This window comes from Rosa rugosa, chromosome 2 (assembly GCF_958449725.1).
Source record: "Rosa rugosa chromosome 2, drRosRugo1.1, whole genome shotgun sequence".
Lineage (NCBI taxonomy): Eukaryota > Viridiplantae > Streptophyta > Magnoliopsida > Rosales > Rosaceae > Rosa > Rosa rugosa.
The window spans coordinates 20,781,044-20,804,141 of record NC_084821.1 but is presented as its reverse complement, the minus strand read 5'-3'; the positions used below and the strand labels follow the sequence as shown (position 1 = coordinate 20,804,141).

The following is a 23,098-nucleotide window of genomic DNA, read 5'->3' as shown; positions in this document are numbered from 1 at the left end:
AATAACAAAAAAAACAAAAAAAACAAAATAAATAGTTTTGGCAAGGTAAACTAGAAACTTGAGAGAGTTATAAGTTTCAACTATTGTTGAAAGAAAAAACTTTTCACGAAAAGTTAATGTCTATGTTCATGAACGTATTTACAATCACAGTGTTTTTATTTGTGCAAACTAGTAAGGCCCACCCACTATGTGTGCGGAGAGAAGTTAAAGGTAGTGAGAAGACTTTTCATATACTTATTGAAAATTTTCTAAATACATGTTTCTCTTTGGCCGTATCTAAAATTCTAATAAATACGTTAGAGATCCCTGAAACTCAGAAATTATCTCTCTCTAATCCATTTTGGGGAAGCAGTTTCAGAAAAAATGGTGATAAAACCAAAAACATGAAATGACAGATTCGTCCTCGTCCTCGTCCACGTCCCACGGCAAAGGCAGTAAGGTAAGGTAACTCTTGTCTCAAAGAGCAGTAGAAAGCAAGAAAATCCTCACAAACAACACGTCTCTTCATTTTCGCTCCCCATGGATTTCTGGGCAGGACTCAACTAGAACAACCCTAAAAAATTTCTCTGATATCAACGAAGCACCGAGCTTTTGATGCAGGTTTCGTCACAATCTTCTCTAATATTTGTTCTAATTTTTCAATCGTGCCTGAAATTGTGCCCTGAAATTGCGATTTTCAGTGATTAGGGTTTTGGTTTGGTTTGCGTTATGTGATTTTCTGTATTAGCGGTAATTTATGGCGGGCGATTAGGGTTTTTGGGGTTCCACATTGTGTGAATGGGACTCGGTGTTAGTTGTTGTTCCTGGTTTTGGTTTTCGGTGCCAAAGCTGGATTATTGGACTCGGATATACATTGATGTGAGTGGGACTCAGTATTAGTTGTTTTTCCTTACTCAATGTCTCCTTTTTGAGTTTTGATTCAATGTGCATTGTGAGGTTTGTTGGATTACCCGGCTGAAGGGACCGGCATAATGATGTGCCTTCACTATCGGACCGGTTGAAGTGCGTTCGGGTGAGTAATGCCGTTGTTGTGTAGTGAGGTTGCTTTTTATGGCGGAAGTTGTTTAGGGTGGCGAGAGAGCTGGGGCATTGCAGCGAGGGCTCGTGCTCTTTTGTTGAAAGCAATTTGCTTTTGGCAAAGGGTTGGGAGGTGACAATCTTTGGGGTTGTAGTGTCGTGTCTATTAATTGGGTGCTTTCCATGAAAGAAATAGAAGAGTTTTCGAAAACTACGTAGGAGAAGGAGTGGAGGAGCTGTGGGAGAGAGTACTATTTTGATAGCCCTGTGGGAGATGAGCCTTTATTGTACTCTCTTAGATTGGAAGGCAGCTTCAGACTTTGGTTTTGCCGTGAGTAGGGTAGTTGTCTGTTTCTTAGGTGTTGGTCCCCACCCCAAATTTGCAACAGCTTAAGCCTTCAAAGACAGTGGTAAGCCAACAAAATCTGTTTGGAACACTTTTGATCATCATTCCAAACTCTCCAGTAGTCCGGTAGAGTGCTTTGATTCCTTTTTCAACTAATTTCTAAGTTCTGAGAGAGATTTTGTTATTGTTAGTACATACTTTGGGCGTTTTGGGGTCCAAGGTCAACGAAGTAGGTGATAGTATTTGATGTTGTCTTCAAAGTTGGATTGTTTTTTTTTTCCTCCCATACCATCGGTAGATATCAGGTTTCTGTTATTCACATCCGATGAATTCTTCTGATGTGAAATATTTAATGATATTCTCATGTGCTGTGATTATTAACATATTATATGTGCAGAGGTGCTCGATAGCCTTGATGTTAGATATATATATATATATATTTTTTTCTATCATCTTGCTGTCATTTATGGCTGGTGAATCTCTTAACCTTTAAGTCTTCTGGCAATCTTCTATTGATTGCAGTTAAATATGGCGCATGATACACGATCTAGTCGGAAAGTCAAGGATGACGAAAGTACCAATTCAATTGGGAGGCAGATTAGTAGTAAAGGATCCAGCACTTCAGGCTCCTCAACGTCGGATACACCTGTCTTAAGGAGGTCTTCTAGAGAAACATTGTTGAAGAAAAACAACACTCTGAGCCCTTCTAGTACTCGGAAGTCTGAACGACTTGAGAAACAAACACCTGAAACTCCTCCAGTTAAGAGGAAATCTGAGAGATTTGAGAATAAGTCAACCCCGAGTCCTTTAAGGAGGTCCGAGAGAGGCAAGACTCACTCATCCACTTCTTCTGCATCCAAAACATCTGATAAAAGCTTGGATTCGTCATCAATGAAGGGGAAAAGGGAAAAGAAAGAGAAGAGTGTGAAAGAATTGACTTTGGGAACTAAAGAACTTCGCAAAAGTGAGAAACAAAATGTAGGACCTGGGCAAGTCAAACAAAAAAGGTTGAACACTCGTGATTATATCGCATATCACCAAGGGCGCCTTAATGCACCAGGTAAATGACTGACTGTTGCGTCATCTCTTCCCTCCCCCCAGCCCCAAACGAACAAACAAGTAGTCATTCTCTTGAAGTCATTATATAATGTTCTAAATTGTTGTCACATTGAAACTGCTCATTCTAATCATTCTCACTGTTCTGCTTGGATTTTAGATCATGTTCAGAAGCAGAGTGATGAACGTTCACCTCCACCATGTTATAATGCCATAACTGAAGAGATTAATCATGCACCTGAAAGGGTACAGGTGGATTGTTCTGCCATGGGAAATTTTAAGACGCTAGAGTTGACAACTTCTACATCGAATGGAAGGATTTCTGATGTTCACACTGGCTCAGAAGGCAGTGACTGTATTACACCTTCTAAAAGAAAAAGGAAGATGGTTGATGGAGGATCTGATTCTTCTGGAGTAAATGCAAGTAAAGATGTCTGCACAGGGGTTGATACTGTCTCGTCTTTGCCATCTGGGTCGACAGGAAATGTTCCAGTTGAAACATGTGGTGTCTGTTTCAAGCGACAAAGGTATTACTATACTCAACAGTCATTCTTTTTCCTTTTCTATAGGTGATGGTTTCCAATTGATCTACATCTAATGACATCAACCATTAAATAGATTTCTTTTGGCTTTAGTCCAGTGATGTATCCTGTACTTGAAGGTCCAGAATATGATTACCCTACGTTCCATATTCAGTTTGGCAAAGTTTTGAGTTATCTTATTTGGGGCTATGACTAATGATTTTTAGATATTTGTTTTAGATAAAAATTGTTACTGCCTTAAGCGGCAGCTTGATCAAAATTTCAGGGTAGACAATGATCGGTGTTGCTTGCAAATATTTTGATTTTAAAATATTCAGAGTCCTGCCTTAACCTCTTTTTTCTCCTTGTTTCTCATTTGATATAATCAGGGTAGACAATGATTCAATGAAGCAGGAATGTTGCTCTTGTGGAACAAAACTGAATCAGGAGTTATCTGGTGCTGTAAATGAGGTTTGTTATCTCCCCATTCCCTTCTTCTCAGCTTTCCATTCTACTGTTTCCCAGTTTCCACTTCCTTCGATTTAATTTCTCACATAGATGGAAAATTTATCTTTAGTAGGTCATTCTTTGTTATATAAACCCACTTAGATTTCTCGTATCCGCATATACTAAGATATTGCACCTAATTTGTCTCATGTCAATTTGTTGGAGGTAGTCCCATCTTTGGTATAATTTTGTGGATATGAATTGTAAACAATTTCTGATCTCTTACTGAAACATTTTTTGGTAACAGATCAACTTTCCCCAACTACAAAATCAGAAAATACAGTAGTGGACTAGTTCACAAATTACCATAAATAGATCAAAACAATTTCTTGCACCTGGTCTATATTCTGTGTTGTACTGTATTTGCTTGGGATATTAGTGTTTCTTCTCTGTAATCTCTTTTTTGATAGTTGGCTTTTTTTAAAAATAAAATAAAAATAAAAACTTTTTCTTTCAAATGTCAGCTCTGCCAGATTATGCTGTCAAATTTTTAGGCAATGCACATTAACTTAAAACCTCAACGTTGTTAGTTTCAATTTATGTTTCTCAATTAGTTGCTGTATTTTCTGAAAACTTGCAGCCGGATAGTGGAGAAGTCATAGCTGATAGTACAGTGAGCCAACCTGAAAAGTTTAACATTTGTATGCAGCAAAAGGAGTTGTCTGCAGATCTCATAACAAATGGTGAAGAAAATAGTGAAAATACATGCCTCATTTGCACTTTTGGGGGGAAGCTCTTGTGGGTAACCTTTTCTTCTGGCTTTCACATTGTTGCAACTAGATTTTATCAGCTGATTAGGAAAGTTGCTTTATGATGGTGCTACACATAGCTGTTGCAATATTCATTTTGTATCTTGTTATCTTTTATCACTTTGGATTTTTTTTCCTTTATAACCGGAAAAGATGCTTTTGTTTCAGTGCATTCAAAGAAAGCTAGAAAAATGCCACCAACAAGCATCGTTATAAAGATTTAGTTTTGTTTCCTATTCCCAATGCCTGAAAACAAGAACCCAACAGCTCAGAACACCCTTTGGGATAACCCAACAGGCTTCAATCCCCCTAAACAATTTTCCCATGAATAAGGGAAGTGGAGAAAAAATGACCTACACTCTCCACCCCAGGTTTACAAGAAATGCACCAATGATGAGAAGGCCTCTCTGTCTTTCTCTCCATTGGCGTGCGTTATGTCCAGAAGTACTACCGGAAGTTTAGTTCATTCACTTTTACTGTCTTATGGTATTGTCAGTGTGGTTAAAGTTGTTTAAGGAGGCAAAACTGACTTGGGATAGTACAGCTTTATGTAATTCTCTATCAAGAGTAGTTGTTTGCGTGGGAGGAAAACGCGGTATAGTGGTAAAAGATGTAATTGAGTGAGTATTTTTTTTGGGTGGTGTGGCTGGAGAGGAGTTTGGGGGAGTTGTAGATGCTAGCGGTGGTATTTCAGATGGTTTAGAGATAGTTCCTTTTTTGCACATTTCCTTTCTCTGATTCCAAAGCTTCTCTGCAAGTTGTTTTATGGGCTAAATACTTATTACTACCCGTAGTTTGGGTCTAAAATCAATTCAGTCCCTGAACTTCTAATTTCATCAAGAACACCCCTGCACTTTCAATTTTGATCTAATAGGTCCAATTTATTAGTCTTCCGACAATTGAGTCATTTAACTTGTTGACGTGACTCATATATGGCCTATGTTTTATGATGTGGTGTTGAGGTGGCCTACATAGTCAATTTAGGAGTGAGATCCACTATTAGAAATCTATCAAATAAATAGTTTTTCAACAAATAATCTAACTATAACTTGAACCCATAACAGAATATTAACGAATTGGACCTATTAGATCAAAATTTAAAGTGCAGGGGTGTTTTTGATGAAATTAGAAGTCTAGGGACTGAATTAATTCTGGACCTAAATCACAGGGTAGTAACCAGTATTTAGCCCTTGTTTTATTTGCTGCCTTACAATACTTTGATGTACTATTTATTCACAACTGTTGATCACTAGGCTTTGGAGATCAGTGGCCACCTTGTCTCTGTTACTTTTTCTTACTCAGAAAAAAAAAAAAATCTAAAAATTTCATTGCTTGGATGATATGGTTTTCTTTTCTTATAGTTTGGTTTCAATTCAGGTGCTGTGATGGAAAAGGATGCAAGAGAAGCTATCATCTTTCATGTCTAGATCCTCCTATGAATGCTGCTCCTATTGGAGTTTGGCACTGTTCTGTGTGTGTTAAGAAAAAGATAGAATCTGGTATACATTCCGTGTCAGATGGACAGGAGTCACTCGGGAATGATAGACAAGTGGAGGTATCAGATGCTGATGGTATGAGGAAATTATGAAAAGTTGGGTTCATCTTTGTTTCGGACAATTTGCTTAGGGCCTCTTTATCATTTTTACTTTTGGTTTCCATCTTTGTTTCGTTTTTCAGATTCTTCCAGGTTTATAGAGTACTGGGTTCCTGTAGAGATATCGAATGTTCAGCGAGAGCTATACTGTGAAAAGCTACTGTTAAACCCCTCATTACTTCAGTCATCTTCAACAAAAGATCTCGTTGGAGCACTCCACGATCTACTTAGATCGACCCGAAAGGTTGGTTGCTTTTGCTTTAATTTGGTTATGGTTGCATGAGGTCTGCATATCTTTTCACTATCTATTGTATTCTTATTTTCCCATGGTTTTCATAGTCTGTTATTTGCTTTGATTACAACATTGTATTATTGATTTTTAAGAATATCATTGCTTGAAAATTTGTATTGGCCTGGATATGGACATTGGGATTTATTAAGTTGTCCCTTGTATGTTGATCTTGATTTGGATAATTTCAATATTGTAAAAAGATGCTACCAGTAATATACTGATCTTTACTTTGCAATTCATGTTGTCGGTGCAACGAAAAGAGATCTGAAACTAGAATATCTGCAATCACATGTTTTTCTTTAAGAAGAGACAACATTTGTATTGAATCCGAAATTCAGTACAATATGTGAACAAGGAGTACAGTGCAACTAGATAACCAAAAAGACCAAAAATACAGTATAAATCCGCTTCCTTTATTGAGGGGTCAGATAATAGTCTAAATTCTGTAGAAACAGATGCCGAATATGACCAGAATCTGACTTTTTACCTCAATTCGGTGGTCCTTTTCTTTTCCATGCACAAAACCCATAAAACTTTAGCGTACTATTCTTGTGTAACATCTTGTGCTTCTTATACATCAAATAGAAAAAACCTCCTGGTATAACCTAGCTAACAGTCACTTTCATAGACCATTGGATGTTTTAAGTAGACTAATGGAGAGGGCAAAAGAATTCAGAGTGATTGAAAGTCTACCTTTTTGGGATGAAAATGTTGAAACTACTCATCCTCAATTCACCGATCATACATTTTCTTTGTGAAGGATGATTATCAGAAATGGGCCAACTGAAATATGGTTTTAGAAAGATTTTCTTTGCCATTCGGGACTGGAAATCAATAGAGCCAACTGCACTTTGGTAGGAATAAAGGTTTTTTTTTTCTTTCTTTCTTTCTATTGATTGGTAGGATTAAAGTTAGAATTAGCGAAGTAGAGAGTTTGGCAGCAAAGGTTTTTTTTTATTAGTTATTTATTTTAAATTTATTTTATTATTATTATTATTATTATTATTTTTTAAAGTTTGTCACCCCAGTTAGTCTATGGAATTGGAAGTTGGCCTTTAAAATACTTGGGGCTTCCATTGGGTACCCAAAGGCTTCCTCATTCTGGAACTCTGGTAGGGTTGAAAAGTGGTTAGAACTTAGAAGGATGTTAAAAGGCATTGTTCTCAAGGGTGGGCAGATTGACATTGATTTAAGCAGTTCTGGGTAGAATTGGAGAAGCCAAGAAGGACAATCTAATGAGGTGGAATGTGGTATCCAAAACAGGATAAAAGGAGTTTTGGGAATTGGAAATTTAGTAGCAAGGGATATTTCTCTGTTGGGAATGGGTTTGGAGAATTCCATTAGATTAGATATTCTATAAGTTATTCTGTAATAAGAAGTGGGGTTCTCATGCCCGGCTGCCGGGATGCAAAACCTGTTCTTAAAGGATCAACTAGTATCGCAATGGAAGACATTCTCCTGGAATGCACCAATTTGCCCAGTGTTTTCAGCTTTGGAATTTTGGGGAAAAAGTGAGATTTTGTAAAGACTTTGGTTGGGGGGCTAACTGTTTGAATTGCACTTTTTTAAGATTATAGATTATCAATTTTCCATAACACAACAGAAAGTTTAGCTATACCAAACACTCTCCCATGACTTGGAAGTTCAAGGGATGAGGAGGTGATGGCACTATCATCATTATTGTTTCTGTTAGAAAGAGTGAGTTTGGTGGGTTCAAAAATGAATGAGAGGATTTATTTCCAAAGAGAGACCGATTTGGTGTGAAAAACTATATGAGAAAAAAAGCACCAAAAGACTCCAATTTGCATCTCCTCTCATCCATGTTGAAATTTCTGGACTTCCACTAATTTGAAAATCTGTGTGAGGTACCAATAATATCCCCAGCCTCATATTCCTAATGGAGTGTCCATGGACACTTAACAGCAAAGACCATATTATTCACTCTAAATGTTCTACTCACAGACACTCTCCTCTCCTCTCCTTAAGCAGCCATCCACCATAGCTCATACGTTTTGGTTTGCTAGTTTCAACTTTCTCTTGTTATAAGGTAGGTCAATATAAATTTCTTAAAGCTTTTTTCCGCCGGGGGGGGGGGGGGGGGTGTTTGTTTATCAATAGCTGGTGAAAAGAAGTGCATTTCCTTCTTCAAAAGTTGATTTTTCATTTTATATATTTTCTTACGCCTTTCATCACCCCTCCTGGATTTGCAATAAGTTTCTTGTATGGTACTTCTTGACAGTGCTGTGATCACCCTTACATTGAGGAAGCATCTTTACAAGAGAAGGTTATGGAATTTGAAGGCCTTCAAGCAATTGACAGTTTCGAAGTAAAAAAGAAAGCAATGTTGGATGCAGGAATAAAAGCTAGTGGCAAGCTTCACATTCTTGACATGATGCTTATGGAGATAAAGAATCGAGGTTTAAGAGTGCTAATCCTATTTCAGGTACACAACTTAGTAATTTAATGACATCTAGTTTCTTTTATTTTTTATTTTATTTTTGAGGAATTAGTGTCTTTTATTGTAGAAGAAAATACTTTATTAAGATATTTATAGGAAATATCAATAAATTCACAAAGAGTGCATCTACAAACAGGAAAAACTACATACACTAAGGACAAATAAACAGGCTCCTATCCAACCTTAATGTTGAAACAAGTGAACCTAAACTTACTGCTGCCTTCTTATCTAGTAGGTTTACAGGAGTGTTTACATCCTAAAATCATTGGTAACATGCTGAAAAGCTTGAAAAGAACTTCACCTATGCGGCTCTACCCTGTCATACTCTTTATAAACTGCTATTTCTCCATCAAAATACCGCCAATTACTGCTATAACTCTGCAGACCCATCATACCTTAGTCCCTTTTCCACCACCAAAATCCACATGTTTTTCACTTAGCAAAGAGTATTGTTCTTATTAGAACTGGTGATCTTAGTATCTTCTTTATTTTCATTAAATTCTTCCAGAGTATAATTTGTTACCAAGATGAACTTTCCTTCAATTATATTATATCTGATAGAGAGTATACTTCTGGACATGATTTGTTTCAGAGGTGGTTCCCATCCTTTAAAATCTGGAATAAGAAGACTTATTCGTTGCGGGAACTCTGATATCATTTTTGAATTTTATAACAATTTAGATTTTGAATTTTGGTAGTTTAGGGAATGTGATTTTGGTTACAGTAACATTGTTGACCAATTTAGGGCATGTGAGGTAGTAACGGTAGGATTGGATATACTGAAACCATATTTGACTTGAATGTGAATTTGGATGGTTGACCAAAATGATTTACGTAAAGAGAGTGCAAGCGCTATTTTCATACTTCAAGGAAGGTTCAGTATATGTAATACTATCATGTCTATTACTTGATTTGCAAGGCGAAGGTGTTATTTGAAACCTGAATCAAACCTGAAGGGCTGGTTTGGTATTAGAAGTTCAAGGTCTAAAGTGAAATTGCCCTAAACTTTTTGGGGTGTTTGTGTAGTTAATCCAACAAATATATCATATGGGCCAGAATCCTTAATAGAAAAGGATATACTGAATCAAATAAGTCAAAGACTCCTAATACACAGACGAATAATACCTTAAAAGTTTACACAATTACGTGTAGTTTTATGCTCAATGTAATCTAGAATGCACTGAAGGTGTCATTCTAATGTTCATTACTCATTAATTTAATGTTATATAACTATTTTCTCTTTTTATTAGCAGTCAATAGGTGGTCTGGGAATTTGTATAGGAGATATTTTGGATGATTTCCTGCGTCAAAGGTATGGTGAAGACTCTTATGAACGGGTTGAACAGGGTGTTGTTCCCGCTAAGAAAGGTGAGGCAATGGGCAAGTTTAACAATAAGGAATGTGGTAGGTTTGTGTTTTTATTGGAGACTCGTGCCTGTCGTGCCAGCATCAAACTATCGTCAGTTGATACTATTATTATATATGGTAGTGACTGGAACCCAGTGAATGATGTAAGAGCCTTGCAAAAGATATCACTTGATTCACAATTTGAGCAGATAAAAGTATTTCGATTATATTCAACTTGTACCATAGAGGAGAAAGTTCTGATTCTGGCAAAGGAGGAAAAGATTCTTGATAGCAATTTGCATAATATTACCAAGAATAATTGTCAACTGCTACTTTCGTGGGGTGCACCTTATCAATTTGTTAAACTGAATGAGTTCCATTGCCACAATTCGCCCGCCTCTAGTGAAAGTATCTTACCAGTAGAATCACCTCTGAAAGATGTCATCCAGGAATTTGTGTCCCTACTTTCTCAGGATGCCAAAAACAATGGCTTGGGTGGTTTCTCTGTTATCTCAAAAGCTCATCAAACTGGAGGAGGTTACAGTACGAAGAATCTGTTGTTTGGCGAATTGAAATCTCAACATATGGGTGATGGGAAACCACTTAGTTTTTGGATAAAACTGTGGGAGGGAAAGCATCCTCAGTGGAAATATTGTGTTGGTTTGTCCCAGAGGAACAGGAAAAGGGTAAAACATACTGATGAGGAGCTATCAAAGAAACCACAAGTTGAAAGTGATGAATCTGTAAAAAAACGGAAGAAGGTGGGAAATAGTAATAATGATTCGGCCAACTTAAAGCCTGGATTTGAGGGAAAATCAATCCCTGTATCTGAGGATGGTAATTGGCTGTACTCGTGAATTATTCAATTTTCTTTTCTGACATCTTTGCAAGAAATGGTGCAATTAGAGTCAGCCTGTACATTGCTTGAATTCCACTTTTAGTTTCTGAAAGCATCTCTACTTTTGCAGGAGCTTCTGTAACTCCAGCAGACAATGTGCCTCACTCTTCTTCTAGGTTATCTGCATTTGTAAATAATATAATTGGTGAAAACCGTGTTTGTACTTCACATAATTTTGCTAAAAGCACAAGACCAGAAAGTGACATGTTTGAATCTAAGGAGAGAAGAAAATTGCTTGATGCCCAAAAGAGTCTGCATCTTCATTTGAAGCCAGAGATATCAAAACTTTGTGGAATCCTACAACTCTCAGTACGTATTTTGATTATCCTGCTAATTACATATTACTTTATTTCTGACTTCACACGTGCTGCTGTTCTGAACCCTACATTCCACTACATCTCAGTAAAATATAGTTTTCTTCTATGATAATATCTTTATTAATCTTACTACAATGCAGGATCTTCACAAGGTTTGGGTTGAAAAGTTTCTTGAATATGTCATGAAGAATCACAATGTTACTAGAGAACCAGCAAACATATTGCAGGCATTTCAGATATCTCTGGTTAGAATCATCTTCCTCTTTCATGCAACTGTATTGCTGTCTGTTGAGCTTATTCAGCCTGTTCTGAAGGAAACACAATCTATCAATTCTTGGCATGTTAAATTTATCGTAGATGCATTCAAGCACTGATATCTCTTTCTGTTTCTGCAATGATTTTTGATGATTTTGTTCTAACACCTGTACAGTTTAACTTTCGCTTGGTCAAAATTGATTCCTGTCTTCGTCATTATTGAAATTATAATGTTTTAGAGTCAAGAAAAATGCTTTCATTGTCACCAGCTTAATCCAGGAAAGAAAATAAATCTATTACCCATATTTTGTATATTTTCTTGACGTTCCACTCAACTCAATGCTCTGCAATTCTAAAGTTACTTGTGGGGGGGATTTGGAGAAGCAATTCGTTATTTTAGCCAGCGATGATGATGTGATTGTATTATCTTTGGTTTACTTCACCTTTTCTAATTCTCCTTGTTTTTTTTATTTTTTCTTTCTTTTTGTTTGTAACTGATTCTGTACATTCCAGTGTTGGACTGTGGCTTCAATTCTGAAGCACAAAGTCGACCACAAAGAATCTTTTGCACGTGCTAAGCAGCATCTTAACTTCAATTGCCAAAAGGAAGAGGCGGACCGTGTTTATTCAATGCTGCGGTGTCTGAAGAAAATGTTTCTATACCGCACAAGGAATTTTAAGGCTGCAGACCCTCCAAATTTCTCTGAACTCTCAAATAATGGTACAATTTCAAACTTGGAGGGGGTCAAATCAGGTGTTGAAGACTATCAGCTATATTTAGCAGGAAAAGATGTCTCAAAATGTATCAATGAAATTCAGAAAAAGTTCCAGAAGAAGATGAAAAAACTTGTTGAGAAGCAATCTAAAGAGAGAAGTGAACTTTTGAGATTATACGAGGAGCAAAAGGAGCAACTCGAAATGAAGCACAAAATAGAGTTGGCTGTAAATCGAATTACTTCAATGAGTGCAGATAGTTTGAGGGTCAAGGAAACTGAATTTGAAAAGGAAATTGAAGAGCATAAACACAAGGTGGACATACATTTGCAGCTTCTCGAGAAATTGCAGCTGGAAGCAAGGCTTAAGCTGAAAGAGAATAAGAACCAACGGGTAGAGGAAGTGCAAAAGTGGGTTCGTGATGAGTTGTTGAATAATTCACCTTCAAATGCACCTGATGAAACTGTAGCGTGTAGCAGTCCTCTTAGAACAGTCACGACTCCAGCTAGACTGATTGTTACAAATGGTGCACTTGATCCAATCACTTCTGAGGTTTTTTATAGTACTGGGAAAAACAAGGATGGCGTTTCTGGTGATAATCAAGCAAACGTTGCTACTGTGATTCCTTGTGCCAAAGAGCTGATGACTAATGGAGGCACTTCAGAAAATGGGGAGGCTCTGCTGGATGTCCCGGAAATTATCTGCTCTAGCAAAGTAGTCACCTCCGGTCTTCCTTCATTTGAAGAAAGGATTGACAAGTCTGACAAATCACCCATTTGTGATAGGGTTGTCAGACTGGAAGAGCCCATAACTGTCAGTCCACTGACTCTATCTGCTACAGAACAGAATCCTCATGGTGCTACATTAAGCATGGCTGACAGAGAGGCTCCACTGGAATTGCATGAGACCGTCAGTTCGATTCATGGGGTGCATGATGATGCGTCTGTGAACCCATGTGCATCTGCAGAACAAATCCGTGTGGCAACAGTAAACATACCAGGTAATATGGTTGAGTCGGCAGTGGATGCAACTGTCAGTTCGAATGATGCCCTACAGAATCCTCTCTCTAGGGTTTCGCCTGCAGAAATAGAAAATGGTGAAGTGCAAGTTACTGCATCTGATATTGCAACTGGGGTCAACCAGCAGAAAGGAGTAGGAGTTGATACTGAGTTATCGTCAGCTGCTCAATCTGTTGCAACTATAGATTCTGAGCACTCAGACCATGAAGTGGCCACCAATGAGCCTGTAGTACCATCCTCAGAGACACCAGACCGTAGTCCTCCTCAGTTATCTTCAGCTGCTGGAATTAAAAATCAGCCAAGTAGTGAGAACCGAGTTCAAGGTACCGGCTTGGCCACATCGACTACAGGGCAAGATGGAAATGCACACACTAGCGAAAATCAGAATACTTGCTTACCTGTTGAAAATCTAGCGTCCCAATCTGTTGCGATCATAACATCCGATCAATCTGATCATGAAGAGTCGGTGGCACAGTTATCTAATAGACCCGAGTTATCTTCAGCTTGTGCAATTGAAGTTCATCAAAGTATCGAAAATCAAGACAGAGGTGTTCTGTTAGCCACATCCACTGCAGTACAAGATGGAGATGCACAAGCTACTGGGAATCAGAATACATGTCAACCAGTTGAAGATCAAGTATCCCAATTTGTTGCCACTGTAGAATCTGATCATGAAGGGCAGACGAATGCAGCTGTAGTACAATTGCAGCTTTCTGAGTCTGCAGCTGGTGGAATTGAAATTCGGCCAAGTAGGGGAGACCACACCTCTAACCAAGTTTCTCAGGCTCCACTGCAATTTGTTGAGAACTATTCTGTTCAATCAAATGAAACCGCTTTGCAGCCTGCACCAAGTCTTTCTTTGCATCAGCCTATGGATATACCTACTAATGGATTTGGGCTGCCTTTTTCAGACACACGGGCTACTTCTGTAACTAATAGTCGTCCTATACATGCTGCTCCCCAGGGGACACTAAGGATGCCTCAGCATTCGTACCCTGATCCACTTCAAAATGAATTGGAAAGATTAAATAAAGATATGGAACAAAACATTAAGTCTCATGAAGATAAGGTCTGTTTTGAAGTTCACCTTTTGTGCAGTTTTTCTTTTCAGAAACATTTGCTGAAAATAGTTTTTGTCTTGAACAGAAGCTGCGTCTGAAATCTGATTATGACAAGAAAATAGAGGAGGCTGTTGCTGAACTTCGTCGGCAATGTGAGACTAAACTTCAGGAGGAAGAAGCCGAATTTCGGCATATACAGAAGGAACTAGATGCAAATTACAATAAAGTTTTAATGAATAAGATTTTGGCTGAGGCTTTCAGGTCTAAATGCATGGATCTTAAGGCATCAAGTGCATGCGGAGTGCAGCAAGGTATGACACTTCTGAATTATACCTCCTTCTGAGTTGTTTACTGTTTCTTTTATTTTCATTCCACATAGGACACAGCATGAAAGGTCGAAGATCCTCACTGGGCTTTTCTTTTATTTGTGTAGAGTGTGTGACTTTAATTTGTGAGCTGTTCAGGAAATTAAATATGATTAGAGCTTCGGCTATAGGATGTTATTTACATAAGGAAATCGGAGGGGGAGGAAAAAGGGCTTATATATATGTGTGTGTGTGTGTGTGATTATTAATTTCAAATTTTCAATTATGAGAGAGGTGAAAATTGAACGATCATTTAAGTACCTAGAGTAGGGGAACAGGACAAAAATGAACGATCAACAACCATTAAGGTAAAAAGCAAAATTTGATCAAAAAGAAAATCGCCGACTATTCAGTTTGTCTTTGTGTGTGCACATTGATTCTGTTTGGCAACCACACCACTTTGTCAGCCATTTAAGAAGCGTGTCCAATAGACCCTGTGATATTCTCTGACACCATGGTAGTGGATGCTGCAGTTGCCTCAGCACATTGATTTTGTTTGGCAACCACACTGATTTTGTTTGGCAACCACACCACTTTGTCAGCCATTTAAGAAGCGTGTCCAATAGACCCGGTGATATTCTCTGACACCATGGTAGTGGATGCTGCAGTTGCTCAGCAGTCTGGTGAAGGGGTAGTGTAGCAGAAAGAGGGGCAATAGAGAAGACAGGCCAATTTGATTTAGGGTTTGATAAGAAAATGTGGCTTCCTGTGAGCAAGATGATTTGGCCGTGTAAGGTCTATATTGTGTCGACTTTTTTTCTTTGGCTTTTTTATTATTAAATACAGTTGTAGTGTTATAATTGCAATAGTAAAATGAAATTACAAATCATTAAGCTTGTCGGTGCGTCTCTTTTAAGGTTGTGTGAGCTTACTTGAGCACAAACTGTTTATTAACCGTGTTAAAATTACTGACATGAATTTGATACAACAACCGTACAGATTACTCACCTGCTAACTCTGTCGTCTTTCATTGGTGTAGCATGTCATTTAAAAAATTGGCACCCCTGTTGCACTGTTATACAACCAGTGCTTTTAATGCAGTTTCCATTTCAAGGTTTCCAAATAGCACCTTATTTGTATAAACTAGCCCTTGTATGTTAATCTCTGTTAAGCTGAACCTGCGTCTTGTAGATTCACCATCTCGAAGTGCAGTATAGACTTCACTTATTTAAATTGTATAAGATTGTTTTAAACTAAAAGTATTTCTTGATCTTTATGCATTGTAGAGTCTCATTGTTCTCCATAATATGAATTTGTGCATTTATACATCGTCTTTCCTCTCCATACCTACTTTTGTGTCATTGCTCATTGTCGTTTTCTTGGCAGATGGAAATTCTAGTTTTATCCAGCAGCTGGTTCAGTTATCTATGCAGCAAAATGCACATAGGCCTTCTTCAGTTTCTAGTTCGTCGTCAACCAGCCTTCCTGCAGCTAGCCTGCAGACTTCTATTGCACCCTTACCCAGCCAGCAGGCTTCTATTGCTCCAATACCCAGCCTGCAGACTTCTAGTGCACCCTTACCCAGCCTGCAAACGACCCTACCTGCATCTGCGATTGCACCCAGTCAGCATTACACGGCTCCAATCATGCAGACTGTTCCACTTTCCCCTGCTTCTCCGTCCATTCCAGCAAGACCCCCTCACATTGGTACCTTCTCTGGCTCCACAGGAATCCCCCAAGGTGGAGGTCAGATTCGTGCCCCAGCCCCACATCTCCAACCATTTAGGCCTTCAACTTCCGTTACAGGTACAACACCTTGTCCAACGTAGCTGTGTGCTGATTTCATTGTATTTCACTATTTTGTTACTCGTGATTTTAGCTGGTGGCTTAAACAGCTACAATTGATATTCAGTGAATATTTTACCCCCCACATTGTACCATCTCCTTGGTAATGAAATTTTGTTTCCTTACAGGCACCAGTCCTCTGTCCCAGCAAGGTGGGATGTCAACTCCCCGTTCTCATAGCAACGGCCCTGCAACATCTCCATCACTTCCTCATATGCCACAAATGCCAGCTCCAACACAACAAACTGTACCCTCTAGTGGGGCCCAACATGTTGAAAGTGCAGGACGTAGCTCAACTCCTCATTCTGCATCTGCGTTGAAGTTGCTTATGGATATGGAGAATCGTTCTGGTGCAAATCGATCAGGTGGTTTGTTGCCACCCCTGACTTCAAGTTCATTTAATCATCCTGATCCTGCCATTGCAAGTAGTGCATCTGCCAACCCAGTAAATACAGGTGGAACCCCTGACGTAGTTTGTTTATCGGACGATGACTAACCAGTTATTAGATTTCGATTCTAAATTTTCCTAATGTTATTGCTCCATGTGTCGTTGGTGCTCTAGGTTATACAGTAGGGTTGGGATATGGCATAGGAGTTAGAAGTTGTAACTAGGAATTTGCATTGTCAAATGCGTTTTGTTCTAATTATTGTAATATAGAAAGTAACTCGATTGTTCATCTTGCAAAACATTTAATGAGCACGGGGTTGGGTGGGGTTCCATAAAACTTTGCTCCAGGCGAATTTCTTGCATATTTTTCTTCCTAAATCTATTGTGACCTGCGATGTCATCTCTATCATAGCAGTGATTCACAGAAAGTTGGACAGAAAAAAAGACCAACGCAGAGAAAACTGTGTTTTTAAGTTTTAATTTTTAATTTTTAATTTTTTTTTAATGGTAGAAATGATAACTTTATTGCATCATGTGGTATCATTACTGGCCTGATCAAGGACTAAAATATCGAATATTGAGGAAATATCGATAGTTCAAAAAAATGAAAATATTAAGGAAATTTCGATCCAAGTAAATTTTTGAAAAAAATGATGGAAATTTAGAAAGTAACATGGAAATCATTAATGAATTTTCATGAAATATTTACATGATGTTCAAGTAAAACTCTAATTTGTGTTTGGCCCAAACTCTAGGTTACTTGACCTAGTGGTAATAGAGTTTAATTAGAAGAATCTAGAGATTATCTTTCATTGTATGATTCAGACTCTATGCATTGTAATCCTCTATATAAAGAGACCCTTATTATCAATGAGAATACACAGAGATTTCTCTCAATTTCTGATTCCCTAAAACACGTTATCAGCACGAAGCCCTAACCATGAAACCCTAAATTCGTAACCCTCAAATCCCAAAAACCTCCGCCACCCACCTTGAAGCCACAGACTCCAGGAACTTGGAACCGGCGGCGCCACCCCCAGAACCGGCCGGAATCAACCTGAACCGGCCGTTGGAAGTGACTGAACCGGCCCAAAAAAGAATCCGTAGATCCCCTGCCTGGTTCACATCCTTACCGTCCACTTTTCACCGCCATCCTCTGTCAGAAGCTGCAGCGCCACCCCAGATTCCGGGAACCGGAAAAATCCTTCCCTGAACCAGCCATTAAAATTCCGAACCGGCCAGCAGTATCACTGCATCCTTGAACCGCCATCGATCTGCTCTAATCCTTGTTCCAGTCAGCCCAAGTCATAGACAAGCCCAGAGGAAAACGAAAAGCCCAGAAGCCCAGTTGTAATAGAAGCCCAGAAGCCCACGTGCCAGAAAGAAGGGGAGCAGCACCTGGTCCATTGACGTCAACCCACTGCCCCACTGACGTGATCCCAACTCAGGCGCCACATCAGCACTGCCACGTCAGCGTCCGCGTCAGCAGCCACATCAGCAGAGGACCCCAGCGCCACGTCAGCACCGGTAAACTCTGGTCAACGCCGGTTGACCGTCTCCGGTCAACTTTCCGGCCACCGGCGGTGACTTTTCCTGAGACTTCCGGCCACTTTTCCGACCATTTTCCTGTGACTTTTTCCGGTCAAATTTTCCGGCGACTTATTTCGAGGTATTTTTTACTAAAAGTTCCCGTTTTTGAAGTTTTTATTTCTTTTCTCTTCCTTTTCTCGGGGACTTGCAACCTCCCTTCTTCTAGCCCCCTTTCTTTATCATAGGGGAGACCAAATTAAGCCGAACTGTGGGGGTTCGTGCTCACTCCAAGGTTGAAGCTTGTAGAGTCCTCCAAACTTAGAGTTTGTTGAGATAAAACGATTGACCGCAAACATCATTGTTTCGATATAATCCAACCCCTCTTGGAATTGAATTTCTTGGAAGTGACTACGCTCAGAAATTTTTATTCTTTTCGTGGTAGCCTTTTTCGCTCCGAAACTAACCCTAATCTTTTGTTGTTTTTCAGGATGAGTAACCTGAACAAATTGAGCTTCGCTCCACTAGAGACAACAGGCGCAGGACACCACAAGTGGGTCTGTGATGTGCGCCAGCATCTTAAGGCTGATGGGAATCCTGAGTACGATCCAAGAGCCAAGTCAGAACGTGCTTACTCCTCAACAAGCTACCGCTTTTGAAGCGAATAGAGCTACGAGAGAGGCCAATGAAGCTAAAGCCATAATTCTCATGACAAGGCACATGAATGGCGCGCTCCAAAATGAATACCTCAATGAGGAAGACCCTAGAAAACTATGTGCACCGGCCGGTTTCGACTGTTTAAAGGTAAAATTGAAACTTGTTGTAGTTGTGAAAAATGTTGGGTCTGTTGAGTAGGTGGTGCTGCTAAAATTTGGTGGCCATCGGAGGTGGTGGCCGCCGGCGCGTGGGGCCCACGCGCTGCCACTGTTGATGGCTCGTGGAGGCATGTAGGGCAGTGTTTTAATTTCAGTTTTTAGCCCATTAAATTGTATGATTGTTGTAGAGCTTGTATGTGAAGTTTGGTGAATTTTGGAGGAGTTTGGAATTATTTGTGAATTTCCGAAGTTTGAAGTTTTGTGAGGGAATTGTTGGAAATCCGGCCGTCGGATTTTCCTCGTTTTCATTGTGGAATATGTAAATTGAGGAATTGGTGTTGTGGAAGAGATTTGGGTGGAATTTGAGAAGTAATAGAGATAGGGATTTTCGGGTTTCGTTTAGGTTCGTATTTATTTTATCGGATTGCCGTTTACGGAAATATAATTGTGTACAGGGCAATGTTGCGAGCTACGGCTAGATGAAGGAACTCGTTTGCGTGGTCGCCCAATTGTACTGTGAGTGGACTTTTGTTTTAAATAATGAGGCATGCGTTTATTTTCTTGAATTAATGCTTTACCTAATTAATATATTGCTTTCGAGCATACGAATGGATTTCGGAAATTTATTTCGATTTATCACGTGGATTTGCTTTCAATAATGGTTTTCATGAAGTAATTATGATTTATTCCGGTTATGAATTTCGGATATTAATTTGTTATGCTCGGATTCGAATTTATAATTTATGTTGATTTTCGACGAATCATTTTCCGAGGTAATTTCTGGAATTAAATATATATTCTCTATTATTTGATTTGAGATTTTTGGAAAGATTTTCGAAATGGGATTTCGATGAATTTATTTTCCTATTTATTTATCGACTTTCGGTTTTGGCATTGGGAATGCCTTGTTGATGATCTAATTATTCTTTTAGCGTGTGGGACACACTGTAGATTTATGTGACTTTCTACGAGAATTTCCGGGTACGGTTGGGAATCGTACCCGTGTTTTCTTTATTCGCGGGACTTATGGGGAAGCCTTACTGATTTTTGATTTTTCGTATGATTTTTACCCGCCATACCTGGGTCGTCATATTTATTCTAGCTAGCCTATTAGTACTCCTCCCTGCTTACTATGTGTTTGTGGGTGAGTAAGAGCAGAGCATGGGATGCTCCAGAGTGTGGGACACTCCGACCCGAGCCTGGGAGGCTCCATTCTTTCGTATGGTGAAACTTCTTTCCCATATTTTATCGTTGCTTGACTAGCGGGGCTAGTCTGATTTTCTTTATAGCCAGCGGGGCTGGTCTTATCTTCTTGAGAAACGAGATTTTGATTTTACAATATATTTTTCGAATATTGTGACTAGCGAGGCTAGTCGGTTTACTGTTTTGAAATTCTTGGATTTAAATCTAAATGTGTGTTTCTAATTGTTGCATGCATCGGTTTTTAATGAAATAAATGTGAGAAAGTATGAAATCCTTTTTCTCGTAAATTGTTTATTTTTTGTCCCTCACGCTAACGTTTTCGTCTACTTTCCCCTGGGTCTTTCGGTTTCTAATGCCCAGTTTGCAGGCGCTATTAGTTGAGGTCGGGCGTACATGGTTCGAGGCATAGTTGACGAATAGCTTCCGCACTTCTTTGTTTGGCTCTGATCTATTGTGGGTTACTGTTTTGGGTAGTCCACTTTAGGGGTGACTCGACCAGTTCTTGGTAGAGTTATCACTAAGGTGGGCCCCGCAGGGCCACCTCGGATTTCAGGGTGAAATTCGGGGCGGGTCCTGTCAGCAGCAGCACCATAGAAACAGCGCGCACACGCCCAGCCTTCGATCCCGTCACCGATCACCTGCTGCTGCATTGCCCACACCTGTGACCAGACCTCCCTCCACTTGATCTGCCCTGCACGCCGGAGCACGCACGCATTAGTCTCTACCCAGAAGGAAGCACGAAGAGGACGTGAAGAAGAGAAAAAAAAAAGAAGAAAAGGGCGGGTTGACCCGGTCCAGAAAAGAGGACTGACTCGGCCCAAAGAAAAGGTCCGGTGAAAAAAAAAAAGGGAATCCCAACCCGAAAAAAAAGAGATAAAAACGAAGGAAAAAAAAAAAACAGAAAAAAAAATTTATTAAAAAAAAAAAGAACTGAGGGCATAATGGACATTTTGGTGTCAAAAATTGACGTCGTGTACTGATAGTGGGTCGAGTTTCAGATTTCGTGTACCGAAATGTTTGGTTTGGAACTTTATGTATAAGAATTACTAGTGGCCTTACTTGGTGTACTGTTTGCGAAATTTTCCCAAAAATAAAAGGTATGGGATACGGTAGGGTACTGTAGCATGTCTATATATATATATATCAAAGTCGTTAATGATGACCAACTTGATTTCCTCCATACTTCAAGTCTTCCTCATTTGAATTCAAGGATTTGATAATACCCGACGAATCTCCCTCCACCTCTAGCTACTCGAGTGAACACCCAAAGCCTTGGAGAAATATAACCCAAATAATAAAGCTTGCGTTTCGACTGCTCGTGCCTCCAACCTACAGCCACAGAGATCAAGTTATTAAAAAAGAGGGAGAATTTTTTGAATAGTACCTGAACTAAAGGTCACTCTGAATTAACGTTCCTAACTTTACACTAATTACACTTTGGTACCTGGACTATAAATCTCGACCCACTTTTGGTACACACCGTCAATAACTCCATTAGTTGGCATGCCACCTCGCATATTTTGAAGGGTAAAGTTGTCACTTGACTATCCACTTTCAAAAAGTTAATTTTTTTAATAAAAAAAAATTGGTGGTGCGATCTTGACCTTAGATCCACCTTTGGAAAGTCTAATTTTCTTTTAAATAAAAAAGAAAATAAAATGTCTTGGCTTTGGGTTTCTGGGTCGGGAAACCATGGATCGAAGATTTATCGAAATTGGAATTGGAATCAGAATCGGAAGAAAGAGAGAGGGAGTGGATGATGGCGTGGTGGATGAAGGAGAGATTGTGGGAGATGGAGTGGGAGGAGCGCTTCATGAGGACGATGGAGTCCGTGGAGTCGATGAGGTCCGTCTCCAACCCAAACCCGAAGTCGCCATCACCGCCTCGAGTTCGAGGGTCGAGTCCGTTCACAGTGGTGGGGAAGAGCAAAAGCAAAGCTGTGAGGATCGAGGCGGTTCCAGTGTGAAATTAAGGAGAGTCCTCTTCTCCTACCTCTGTGTTGATTTCTTGCTTGGATTGATTAGACTGAAATAGAAAGAATCATAGGGAAGGTGGTCAATGCCAGTGACAGAGACGAAGAGCAACTCTGTTTGTCGAGGTGCGGCAGCGTGACAAATACAAGGAGAAAGTGGAACTTTCTGCTACTTCCAAGCAAGAACCGTAGCGAGCTCGATGCTGCTCCTCCGCTTGCTAAGATGGCGTTTTGGGTTGTTAAAAGCTTTGGTCTTTTGTTACTCCCAGTTAGATTGTTTTGGTGTTGATTTTGATGATGGTTTTATGCACAGTGAGTGAGTTCATGTTTTGTACATAGGGGCCGAGCTATCAATTTGGAGATTCAAAGACTCAGCCTTTTCTTCATTTGTTTATCTCCAATTTTAGCCAAGCTATCAATTCAGTTTTCTGGGTCAAGAAACCATGGATCGAAGATCAGAACTTTGAGAGAGAGAGAGAGAAGAAGAGGAATGCAGGAAGAAGAGAGAGAAAAATTGGGTAGGCTCGGTTGGAGGCTGGGGCATGGTTGCGACGCAAGGCTTGGCCTGGAGAGGCTAGGGCGGTTGACAATGACTTGGCTTGGAGGAATGGCAGCTACGGTTTATCTGGGCTTCTAGGCAGTAGGTGAAGGCAAAGCCGAGGTTGCAGAAAGTAGGAAAATGAGATTAGAGATGAGATTTGATCATGAGAGAGAGAGAGAGAGTGTGTGTGTGTGTGTGTGTGTGTGAATATACCAAACTACCCTGTACAAAATTAAATAATGACATGAGGTTAACGGAGTTACTGACGGTGTGTACCAAAAGTGGGTCGAGATTTATAGTCCAGGTACCAAAGTGTAATTAGTGTAAAGTTAGGAACGTTAATTCACAGTG

At 39.5% G+C, this 23,098-nt stretch overlaps 1 protein-coding gene across 10 annotated transcripts; it reads left to right on the top strand.

Moving 5' to 3' along the window:
• Positions 1 to 311: 311 nt before the first annotated feature.
• LOC133733139 (helicase protein MOM1-like) lies at positions 312 to 17,026 on the top strand. Of its 10 annotated transcripts, XM_062160745.1 has the most exons (16): positions 312 to 439; positions 536 to 600; positions 1,886 to 2,423; positions 2,580 to 2,946; positions 3,330 to 3,411; positions 4,028 to 4,185; positions 5,574 to 5,767; positions 5,874 to 6,034; positions 8,322 to 8,525; positions 9,794 to 10,724; positions 10,856 to 11,094; positions 11,243 to 11,347; positions 11,871 to 14,159; positions 14,237 to 14,462; positions 15,843 to 16,262; positions 16,430 to 17,026. In XM_062160745.1, exons 2-16 carry the CDS (start codon positions 595 to 597, stop codon positions 16,795 to 16,797), a joined length of 6,288 nt encoding a protein of 2,095 aa, XP_062016729.1. In that variant the 5' UTR covers positions 312 to 439; positions 536 to 594; the 3' UTR covers positions 16,798 to 17,026. The 10 variants fall into 10 exon arrangements, 8 of the variants coding, with proteins under 8 accessions (XP_062016729.1, XP_062016731.1, XP_062016728.1 ...); XR_009857510.1 differs by lacking the exons at positions 312 to 439; positions 16,430 to 17,026 and adding an exon at positions 15,125 to 15,246 and having other exon boundaries at positions 446 to 600; positions 15,843 to 15,984; XR_009857511.1 differs by lacking the exons at positions 312 to 439; positions 16,430 to 17,026 and adding an exon at positions 15,125 to 15,251 and having other exon boundaries at positions 446 to 600; positions 15,843 to 15,982.
• The last annotated feature ends 6,072 nt before the right edge of the window (positions 17,027 to 23,098 follow it).

What these genes read in the sequence shown, in the direction of transcription:
- LOC133733139 (XM_062160745.1), top strand. An exon ending in AGGGCGCCTTAATGCACCAG is followed by an intron (nt 2,424 to 2,579) that starts GTAAATGACTGA and finishes CTTGGATTTTAG; the next exon opens with ATCATGTTCAGAAGCAGAGT. An exon ending in TGCATGCGGAGTGCAGCAAG is followed by an intron (nt 14,463 to 15,842) that starts GTATGACACTTC and finishes TTTTCTTGGCAG; the next exon opens with ATGGAAATTCTAGTTTTATC.